Raw genomic sequence first — 11,023 nt, 5'->3', positions numbered from 1 at the left:
TATTAACATCGACGGGACTAAAGTGGAGCGGGTCGAGAGTTTCAAGTTCCTTGGTGTCCACATCACCAACAAACTATTATGATCCAAACACACCAAGACAGATGTGAAGAGGGCACGACAACACGTTTTCCCCCTCAAGAGACTGAAAATATTTGACATGGGTCCCCAGATCCTCAAGAAGTTCTAGAGCTGTGCCATCGAGAGCATCCTGACCGTAAGGTGCTACAGAGGGTAGCGTGTATGGACCAGTAAATCACTGGGGCCAAGCTTCCTGACATTCAGGACCTATAAACTAGGCGGTGTCACAGAAAGGCCCAGTCATAGACTGTTCTCTCTGGTACCGCATGGCAAGTAGTGCCAGAGAGCCAAGTCTAGGACCAAAAGGCTTCTTAACAGCTTCTACCCCTAAGCCATAAGCCTGCTGAACAACTAATCAAATGGCCACCCAGACCCCCCACCCACCCTGCACCTTATTTTTACACTGTTGCTACTCGCTGTTTACTATCTATGCATAGTCACTTTACAAATGACCTTGACTATCCCGCACATTGACTCGGTGATGGTACCCCCTGTATATAGCCTCGTTATTGTTATGTACATTTCATTTGATTTTAGTTAGTTTATTTAGTAAATATTTCATCAACTTTATTTCTTGAACTGCATTGTTGGTTAAGAGCTTTTAAGTAAGCATTTCACTATAAGTTCTACTACACCTGTTGTATTCGGCGCATGTGACAAATCAAATTTGATTTGATAATTGTATGTGTAGGGTATAGAGATGAGGTAGTCATTGAAAAATCATGTTAAACACCATTATTGCACACACGGAACTTATTATCTGACTTCTGTGATAGAAAAATTATACATTTACATGATTTGTTTGATATTAATAGTTACCAATTAACACTTAACAAATAGGAGGATATTTCTGTTCTGTTAGTGTCTGTGTTTTTATTGTCTCCATTCTAGTTCCCTGCAGCTAATCTGGGCGTATGGTCACTGGAGATGGCTTGAGCTGACAAATGAGTGCGTGGCCATGCACGCCTCCAACTCAATCATCAAGTTTGCAGACGACACTACAGTGGCAGGCTTGATTACCAACAATGACGAGATGGCCTACAGGGAGGAGTTGAGGGCCCTCGGAGTGTGGTGTCAGGAAAATAACCTCACACTCAACGTCAACAAAACAAACGAGACGATCGTGGACTTCAGGAAACAGCCGAGTGAGCACCCCCCTATCCACATCGATGGGACCGTAGTGGAGAAAGTTTTAAGTTCCTCGGCGTATACATCACGAACAAACTGAACTGGTCCACCCACACAGACAGCGTGATGAAGAAGGCGCAACAGCGCCTCTTCAACCTCTGGAGGCTGAAGAAATTTGACTTGTCAACGAAAACACAAACAAACTTTTACAGATGCGCAATCGAGAGCATCCTGTCGGGCTGTATCACCGCTTGGTACGGAAACTGCTCCTCCCACAGCCGTAATGCTCTCCAGAGGGTAGTGAGGTCTGCACAACATATCACTGGGGGCAAACTACCTGCCCTCCAGGACACCTACACCACTCGATGTAACAGAAGGCCAAACAGATCATCAAGGCCATCAGACTGTTAACTTCTCTAGGGTAGGGGGCAGCATTCGGAATTTTGTATGAAAAGCGTGCCCAAAATAAACTGCCTGCTACTCAGCCATAAAAGCCCAGAATATGCATATAATTAGTAGATTTGGACAGAAAACATTCTGAAGTTTCTAAAACGGTTTGAATGATGTCTGTGAGTATAACAGAACGCATATGGCAGGCAAAAACCTGAGAAGAAAAATCCAACCAGGAAGTGGGAAATCTGGGGTTTGTAGTTTTTCAAGTCATTGCCTATCGAATATACAGTGTCTATGGGGTCATATTGCACTTCCTAAGGCTTCCACTAGATGTCAACAGTCTTTGATGCTTCTACTGTGAAGGAAGGGGGAATGGGAGCTGAATGAGTCAGACTGTTACGTTCTGACCATAGTTCTTGTGTGTTTTCCTTGTTTTAGTGTTGGTCAGGACGTGAGCTGGATGGACATTCTATGTTGTGTGTCTAGGTCGATAGGTCGATAGGTCTAGAAGGATGAGAGCAGAGGAGAGAGAGATGTTTAACCCTAACAACGCTGCGTTTTGGTCCGCCTCTCCATCCCAGGAAGAAAGCCGTTACACAGACATCTGCCAGAGTGGCATGAGCTGATCACGCACGTTACATTTAACATTACATTTAAGTCATTTAGCAGACGCTCTTATCCAGAGCGACTTACAAATTGGTGCATTCACCTTATGACGTTCTCGTGAGAGTTAGCTTGCGCTCCACTGCATTTCTACAGACAAAGGAATTCTCCAGTTGAAACATTATTGAAGATTTATGTTAAAAACATCCTAAAGATTGATTCTATACATCGTTGATATGTTTCTACGGACTGTAACGGAACGTTTTGACTTTTCGGCTGCTTGCGCCTCATGAATTTGGATTACTGGGCTAAATACGAGAACAAAAAGGAGGTATTTGGACATAAATGATGGACATCGAACGCTAGCGTCCCACATTCCCTAGTGAGGTTAAGCAGCCATCACTAACATTGAGTGGCTGCTGCCAACATACTGACTCAAATCTCGAGCCACTTAAATAATAAAAAATTGGATGTAATAAATGTATCACTGGTCACTTTAAACAATGCCACTTTATATAATGTTTACATACCCTACATTACTCATCTCATATGTATATACTGTACTATACCATCTACTGCATCTTGCCAAAGCCGCACGGCCATCGCTCATCCATATAATTACATGTATATATTCTTATTCATTCCTTTACACTTGTGTGTGTATAAGGTAGTTGTTTTGAAATTGTTAGATTACTTTTTAAATATTACTGCACGGTCAGAACTAGAAGCACAAGCATTTCGCTACACTCGCATTAACATCTGCTAAGCATGTGTTTGTGACCAATAAAATGTGCATTGATTTGATTTGACATGATGTAAAATTAGTTTGAGATTGACAGATAATGTTTAAATGCAAAATACTTTATTTTGTGTTTGGGATCCTCAGCTCAGTTTGGGACCCTTAATCCAGGCTGGACAGGAGGAAGTCAACCTGCATTTCTAGAATCTCCATCACCTGCCACGAGAGCCTCTGTGGGCTTTCATAGATGGACTCATCGAGGTTGAAGATGGAGTCCAACCACGCCTTCATCTGATCCTGACGACAACAGACACATCATCAACAAATAGTTAATGACCAGCTACAAAGATAAGGATGACAAACCATCACACACAGTTTGAGAGAGAGAGAGAGAATAAATAAAGAAATATGCACCTTAATGAGGAGGTAGAAGTTCCCAGCAGACTCTGTCCAGGCTCCTCCAGGAGGGCGAATCCTCATCATCACTTCCATGAGCAGATAATAGAAGGTACCAGGCCTCTGGAGTAGGAACAGGGGACATGAGTGAGTGTCTACAGACCTGGTATGGCTACAGTGTGGATGGGGTAGATAAACAACAGGATGTTTACATTATTAGGGTCACTTACAGATGTTGGAAGAGATGTTTTTCCTTCAAGAAGGCTCAGTAGAACGAATTCATAAAATACATCTGTGAAATTGATGTGGTTTATCTGAAGTCAAACAAATAAGATAATTACATATTTTTCATTGACAAGCACTTTAGAAAGTCTCATTGAGTAGATGTTGGATGAGCAGACGGTGCCTGCAGCTAACGCTAAAGCTTGCATGTAAACCTACTCCTACAAGAGCCATCTCCAGCTCTAGTCGCTCCCTGTTTGCTGGCTCATTAATGAAGTTCACCAGGATGTCGTAGGCCTGCTGAAACTGCCTCACATCCTCAAAACAAAACAATCATACAATTCCTTAGAACTTGGATCATAAACTCAAAGCTTCAGGTCTGTAATTCAGAGGGCCTCTGATTGTTTGGCTTGTAAAACATTGGAACTTTTCAACTAAACCTTATGAATCACTATAGTCTAAATGTAAGTCACTGGGCAAAGACTGGTTGAATCAACTTTGTTTCCTTGTCATTTCAACAACAACAATGTAATGTGATGATGTTGAATCAACATGGAAAACTGATTGGAATTGAAAAAAGTCATCAACGTATTTTTTTCACCAAACTTTTTAAGTCCAAAATGACACGCTGAAACGACATCTGTGCCCAGTGGGAACTATATATCTGGTCTGATGAATGTTGCACAATTATTTGAATGGTTACCTGCTGGTTGAGCTCGGACAGTCCACTCAACACCATCCTCCCAGCGTGGGTGAGGTAATTAAGGGAGGTACTGTCTGAGGATGTCAGAGCCTGTGAGAACAAGACAGTACATTTAGAAATGGTACAGAAATGTACATAAAATGAAATTCAAAAGGTGGTAAATTCACACATTCTCACCTCCATAGCACATCGGATACCGGCCAGCCTCAGAGAGAAGTTGCTTGTCCCTTGGTTTCCAAAGTAACTCCTGTAAATAGAAATGTTTAGTAGCAAATGTGCAACATAAGAAGCTAAAGCATACATTAATGCCATGAGATGAAGATATCCTTTTATGTTAGTCTATGTTACAACTGCAGGATTTAGAAAAACCATACTAATGTAGGATCTTAATTTGATCACTCGTTTGTTGCTGAGACACTTGTAGTGTATTTTAGTTTTAAAAAGGCTTTTAAAGTTTGTAATTACAGACTTGATTTGCCCTAACGAAAAATCTATCAACCCCTACAAAAATGTACATTTTAATCCACATAATAATAAATATTTCCTATGCCAAGAGTGTGCCAAAAGTGTGCAAAGCTGTTGTCAAGGCAAAGGGTGACTATTTGAAGAATCTCAAACATAAAATATATTTTGATTCCATGTGTTCTTTCATAGTTTTGATGTCTTCACTATTATTCTACAACGTAGAAAAGAGTAAAAATAAAGAAAACCCTTGACTGAGTAGGTGTTTGAAAACTTTTGAACGGTAGTGTATATAAAGTGTTTCAACTCTATATCTGAAATGCTAATGGTGTCTTGTTTTTTAAGACTATATCCATGTGTGTGAGATGTATACTTTTGTTTCAAGGTATATTTGTTTAAGACTACTCAGAAACACTGTGTGTGACAGTCACACCCTGACCATAGAGAGCCTTTTTATTCTCTTTTTTGGTTAGGTTGGGGTGTGACTAGGGTGGGTAATCTAGGTTGTTTTTTTCTATGTTGGCCTGGTATGGTTCCCTATCAGAGGCAGCTGTTTATCATTGTCTCTGATTTGGAATCATATTTAGGCAGCCATTTCCCCTCTGTGTTTTGTGGGATCTTGTTTTTGTGTTGTTGCCTTTGAGCACTCCAGATCATAACGTTTAATTTATTCTTTATTGTTTTTGTGCGGTTCACTTCAAATAAAAGATGTCGAACCGATTTCACGCTGCGCTTTGGTCCGAGTGTTCTTATGACGATCCTGACAGTGACCCTGATTTAGCCCACTGCAGTAAAAGGTTATTAAGGTCCTACATCTGTATAACTACAATATAGGGGCAGATTATTTCAAAGCAAATGTTTTTACTATAGATGAACACATGAAAGCAAACTCACCACAGCTGGGGCACATCTGCAACATTATGTTGCTCCTCCACAAACTCCTAAAACAGACATCACATTAACATCAACTCTGGGCTCCCAAGGTAAGTCAGTTAAGAATATGGTCTTAACTAACTTACCTAGACAAGTAAATAAAAATAAATACTAAACTGCATTTCACCTGCAACTGAAGAGGACAAAACATTCAGTGACATCATAACAATACTTTCATCCTGACCTAAAAACTTGACAAACCTGTTGAAACCAAAACACTGTGCTTGGAACACAATGACACTGAGACACACACCTGTACACACAAGTACACATGTCAGGAAAACAAATAAAAAAGGGTTATTGACTGTAGAAAGAGTTTTACCTGAGGAGTGCTGTCAGGGGTCTGGTCCTGGGTAAAGTGGTAAGGTGGAGGGGAAGGGAACGGGGGAGGCGGAGGGGGAGGTGGAGAATCCTGGGGGAACTGCTGAGAGGAGCCAGAGGACGGCTCATGAGGGGTGGTGATAATGTCAGAGGTAGAGAACTGATACGTCATCATGTCATCCCCCCTCTCCTGGAACCCCTCCACTGTGGTGGAGATATCCACCTGCTGTTTAACAAACAACACCGTCAGCCCAACCACAATGTTGAAAACCCCTCAACCAAACACTGAAATAAATCCGACCACAGAGAAACAACGAGGCATACCTGGGCGTCCTCATAATAGGTGAACTCTGACCTCCTCTTGACGAGGCAAGACCTGAGTCCATGGATCCTTCTACCAAGGAACTAAAAATGAGGATAGAAATTTAAATGTATCATTTCATTTTGTCAACATTTATTTAAATAGGTAAATGGACATTTGCCACTTTCCATTTTATTTTATGAGTGTTTGACTGTACCTTAATACCAGTCACCTCCTTGTTGGTGAGGACCACCTGGACATTACCCTTTCAAAGAGGCACATGGCAAAATTACATTTCATTCAGGAAATATAAGTAGCCCTATATTTTGTACATCATTTGACACAAAACAGGTGCATTTGAGATGAAAGATCAGTTGAGAATCTCTCACCCATGGGTCCAGGATTTTTTCCTGAATGACTCTGCTCCACCACAGCTGTTTCTCCACTCCCCTCACAATGCACAGGTGATGCATGTCCTCTTCGTTTTGCTATAAGGAAAAACAGCTTCAGTCTGCACACCTCTCTGTATATTTTAGATGTAGATTTCTATATCATTTGTAGATTTCTATATCATATAGAGCCCACATGATGTTCGTACAACAACTTTCCTCTAGGTTTCAATTAGGACCAGACATACAAAAGAAACCCCAGAGACAAATGGGAGTTAAAACACACAGGTGTGTTCATAAATGTTAAGAATATGTCTGAAGTACCTGCACTCGTCCATAACGGATTATCCAGGTATGGAAATGAAACGAACCCCAGTTCCCAACCAGCTGCATCTTCTCAAAGGGAAAACCAGAGTCTTCACTATTTGGCTGCAAAACAAAGACATCCCCTAATTGTAGAGCTTTCTCTGTGATTATTAATAAACAGACCAAGGGATTAAATCCAGACAGGGCTGCTGCCCAACCTCCTCATCCATATACTAAGGAACAAGACAGGATCAATTTATGAGTCAGTTTGAATGATAGACTGGTAGCGTATAGGAGTGACCGACTGGTATATGGAGGATCTCAAAAGGAGACCACTGTATTATAGATTCTAAAAGGGTTGGCAGTTGAACTACACAGGTCTGTGTTCAAATGTTAAGGAAACATCTGAAGTATCTGCACCTGTTCAGTTTGAGAAGTCAGTTCCTCCCACACCATCCTCCCTACAGGAGTGAAACAGATGAAAATCGGCTGCTCCATCATGAAAATCTGTGAGAAAATAAGAAACAGCTTTAAAGACGTCAAAGTATTAATCTATCATGGTGGATACTGAAGGTAATTATCCCTATTAGATCACATGAGCATTGGTTAATTTTCGGCATGGTTACCTGTGTGTTTAATACTGACAGCTCTCTCACCAGCGCGTTCCCAGTATGGGTAAGGTAATACGTTGGCTGCAGTTTGACAGGCTATAACAAAAGGGAATATGTTTACAGAAATGCATTTCCATGTGTTTTTTTCTTCTTCAGAGAACGTTATGTTTATGTTTAAGCCCCCCTAAAGACCAGAGAGTATCAGCATGGATGGACTCACGGCGCTTGAAACCCACTGAGGTCCAGACCAAGAGATTACAGTCAGACCGGGCTGCTGCTGAACCTCCTCATCCACATACTAAGGAACAAGACAGGATCAATTTAAGAGTCCACTTGAATGATAGACTGGTAGCCTAAAGGAGTGACAGATGTATAGGGAGGATCGCAAGTGGTGGCCACTGATTATAGATGCTAAAAGATTTGGCAGTTGAACTACACAGGTCTGTGTTCTAAGGTTGAGGAAACATCTGAGGTACCTGCATATGAATGGCTACCTGTTCAGTTTGAGAAGACAGTTCCTCCCACACCAACCTCCCTACAGGAGTGAAACAGGAGAAAATAGGCTGCTCCATCATGAAAATCTGTGAGAAAATGAGGGAAAGGACAACAAAGTATTTCACGACCATAGTGGATACTGAAGGTAATCATGCCTATTAGATAAGATGATCTTTGTCCAATAATCTGCATGGTTACCTGTGTGTTTAACACTGCCAGCTCTCTCACTATCATCCTCCCAGCAAGGGTAAGGTAATAAGTCAGCTGCAGTTGTAAAAAACATGGAATATGTTTACAGAAATGTATTCCCATATTGTTCTTCAGAAAACGTCATGTGTGTGTTTAAGTTACATAAACCAGTCTATAGACCAGAGTGAAGACAAGAGAGTATCAGTACTGTTGGACTTACAGAGCTGGGAACCCACAGAGGTCCAGACCAAGGGACTAAAGCCAGACAGGGACGCTGCCCAACCTCCTCATCCACAAACTAAGGAATAAATCAGGATCCATTTTCAAGTCAGTAAAATTACAGTTTGAATGTCAGATTGTTATTTAACCAGTCCTGATAATGAAGCAGTATTGTTATAGCCTGGGTGCCAGGTAGTTTCAGCTCTCTGACAACTCCTTATGGGAATGTCATGCAAATATCATTTTGCCAGGATGGAATTGGCAAGAGAGCAGAAACCGACCGGTACCCAGACTATTGATAGGCCTACAGTATTCTTACCTGAACAAGGACTGGGTCCTCCTGGTCCAGGGTGGGATCATGATCTTCATGAATAAACAATAAAGGATTATTTTCTCTAAGTTGAAGAAATACTACAAGACACCAAACATCTGTCCATGTAGTTAGGCTGATCTTATAATTGAATTGTGTTTATATTGTATGATATCACATTGTATTTATGTGTCTGCATAATGTACCAATATCTTCAATTAAACCTAAAGAAAAGGTTTGGTTTCAGAGGAGCATGTTCGTTTGTTGTTGTTAATAGTGGAATTACTAGCCATCATCATGTCATCAAATCAGTCCTAAATGGCACCCTAATTCCCTATTTATAGCACTACTATTAACCAGAGCCTTTTGACCATATTACTATGGGCCCTGGTAAAAAAAAAAATAGGGAATAGGGTATAGGGTGTTATTTTAGACGAGGCCTGAATATAGTTTCAGTCCGGACTATATACAGCATGTCAAAAAGTAAGGAGGACCACGGAACTCTTCATATCATTCATTAAAATGCCTTCATTTGTATGTAATGTTCAAGGGAAACAATGTTTAAAAACGTTCCATTGAACATTCCATACAAATAAAGGCATTTTCATTAATTTTATGAAGAGTGCCTTGGTCCTCCTTTCTTTTAGACGGCCAATTACCCCTTTTACCAAAGAGCACCTTCTGTCTACCAAAAACTACTATTGTGTACCTTTGCAGCGCTTCCCTTCCTCCTTTTTTTTCTACACGTTTATACAGTCAGTATTGCTATTTAGGCATTGTAAAATATGTAAATGTACCCTCTTCAAACGTGACAACACGGTCCACGATCTCCAAGGTGGCCGGTTCATCCTCACCGACGCCGTAATATTTGTTATGAAAGTAGACTGCCGAACCCGTCGCGATCACCAGGCCAGCTGCACACAGAAGCGGCCGCTCGCGGAGCAATCTCAGCGTGGTCGCTTTCAAAAAACTACTGAACGTAGGCCTACTCATTATCGCCCTTCATGCTGCTGTGTTTTGACCGAGTTCAAGACCATATGACACTTTCTTAGAATTAAAGGGTTTTATAGGGAACCATTAATACGTCAAATTATTCCATTCGGAATGGTTGGCAATGTCACAATGGGAGGAACATGTTTACCAAACTGATTAAAAAACACTCAACAGTGACATCAATTAAATTGCATTTTGGGGATGATTTGGGAGTTTATAAAATTGTGAACCATGGTTTAGAGAGCAGTGGGATTAGAGCAGTTTAGCAAATACATATGTCTCTAACACAGAGTAGAAAAAGGGGCTGCGCCACAATACATAATGCGCTCTCCATGGTTCTGAAAAGGAACGTTCTTTCCTGCATTCATCATCTTCCTGTTCAAGGTCGAGCCCACTCACTGAACCACTCTCACTTTCACATTCGATTTGTCAAAGCATTCAACTTCCACGCGTGGGACTAAAACATAATTCAAATTAAGATCCTACATCTGTATCAAAACATCCTGTGTAGAGGGGTGGGGGATTGTGGCAGATATCACAGGTAATCAGCCTTTGTAGATCTGAATATGAAGAAGAGACAGTTGAACGGGGATGAGCCGAAAATATGGACTTGTGGAACTGTCCATGAACAAATTAGGTGCAAAAAAATACATTTAGAGGCTGAGTCATTGTGTAAAAGCCAAGTTTACACATTTGGGGATTATCCAAACATTGACAATGCAACTGGGTGTCCATAGGCATGATCTCACCCAAGGTAATAGATACAGTTTGTATAGCATAATAAGTTTCCTTCTTGAGACCTGAAGTATGGTCTACCCATGTCCTATTGGCTAAACCTATGCCTCATCCAGTCACTTGTTGAAAATCATTAAGCATCAGCCAATCAAGGCAGCCAACCATCTCCCATGTCCATGTCTAGCACAGTCCAAGAATAATTGACTGCTTGTTGTTTTTGGCATTACTTCACGTTTAATTGTCAAATATATTTTGTGTAAGATTTGATTCCTACTTCAAACACTTTAAAACAAGTTTCTCCAGAAGGATGCCAACACAAGGTCATGTTGCAAATTGAAATTGTCAGCCTTCGTGTTTGAGCTTCTCAGACAGCTGACTATTAGCTCTGTCAGCTTTAGCTTACATTGACCCACCAGGAAATTTGACCTTCACTGTTTGAAGGAGTGTGTCATCTGAATGTTTGAGGCCAAGCCATTTTGAGCCATGGAAAGACAGTT

At 41.0% G+C, this 11,023-nt stretch overlaps 1 protein-coding gene across 1 annotated transcript; it reads right to left on the bottom strand.

The window, feature by feature from the left end:
- Window positions 1–5,614: 5,614 nt before the first annotated feature.
- Window positions 5,615–9,791, bottom strand: LOC127909810 (uncharacterized). The gene is made up of 11 exons (XM_052471841.1): window positions 9,596–9,791; window positions 8,808–8,851; window positions 8,490–8,567; window positions 8,279–8,344; window positions 8,080–8,166; window positions 6,993–7,097; window positions 6,669–6,767; window positions 6,497–6,544; window positions 6,303–6,383; window positions 5,980–6,204; window positions 5,615–5,665 (listed from the first exon to the last, which is right to left on the bottom strand). The coding sequence occupies exons 1-11, from the start codon at window positions 9,789–9,791 to the stop codon at window positions 5,615–5,617; spliced, it is 1,080 nt and encodes a 359-aa protein (XP_052327801.1).
- Between the last annotated feature and the right edge of the window lie 1,232 nt (window positions 9,792–11,023).

Source organism: Oncorhynchus keta, chromosome 20, assembly GCF_023373465.1.
Source record: "Oncorhynchus keta strain PuntledgeMale-10-30-2019 chromosome 20, Oket_V2, whole genome shotgun sequence".
NCBI lineage: Eukaryota > Metazoa > Chordata > Actinopteri > Salmoniformes > Salmonidae > Oncorhynchus > Oncorhynchus keta.
The sequence above is the reverse complement of the archived record's forward strand: the minus strand, read 5'-3'. Positions and strand labels throughout refer to the sequence as shown.

Excerpts from the sequence above, each read along its gene's own strand:
- LOC127909810 (XM_052471841.1), bottom strand. The coding sequence starts at position 9,791 with ATGAGTAGGCCTACGTTCAGTAGTTTTTTGAAAGCGACCACGCTGAGA. Across the intron at positions 7,098-8,079 it reads TGTCTTCTCAAACTGAACAG|CCAAATAGTGAAGACTCTGG; the intron begins GTAGCCATTCAT and ends TTTGTTTTGCAG. Across the intron at positions 5,666-5,979 it reads CCCCTGACAGCACTCCTCAG|GAGTTTGTGGAGGAGCAACA; the intron begins GTAAAACTCTTT and ends TGTCTGTTTTAG.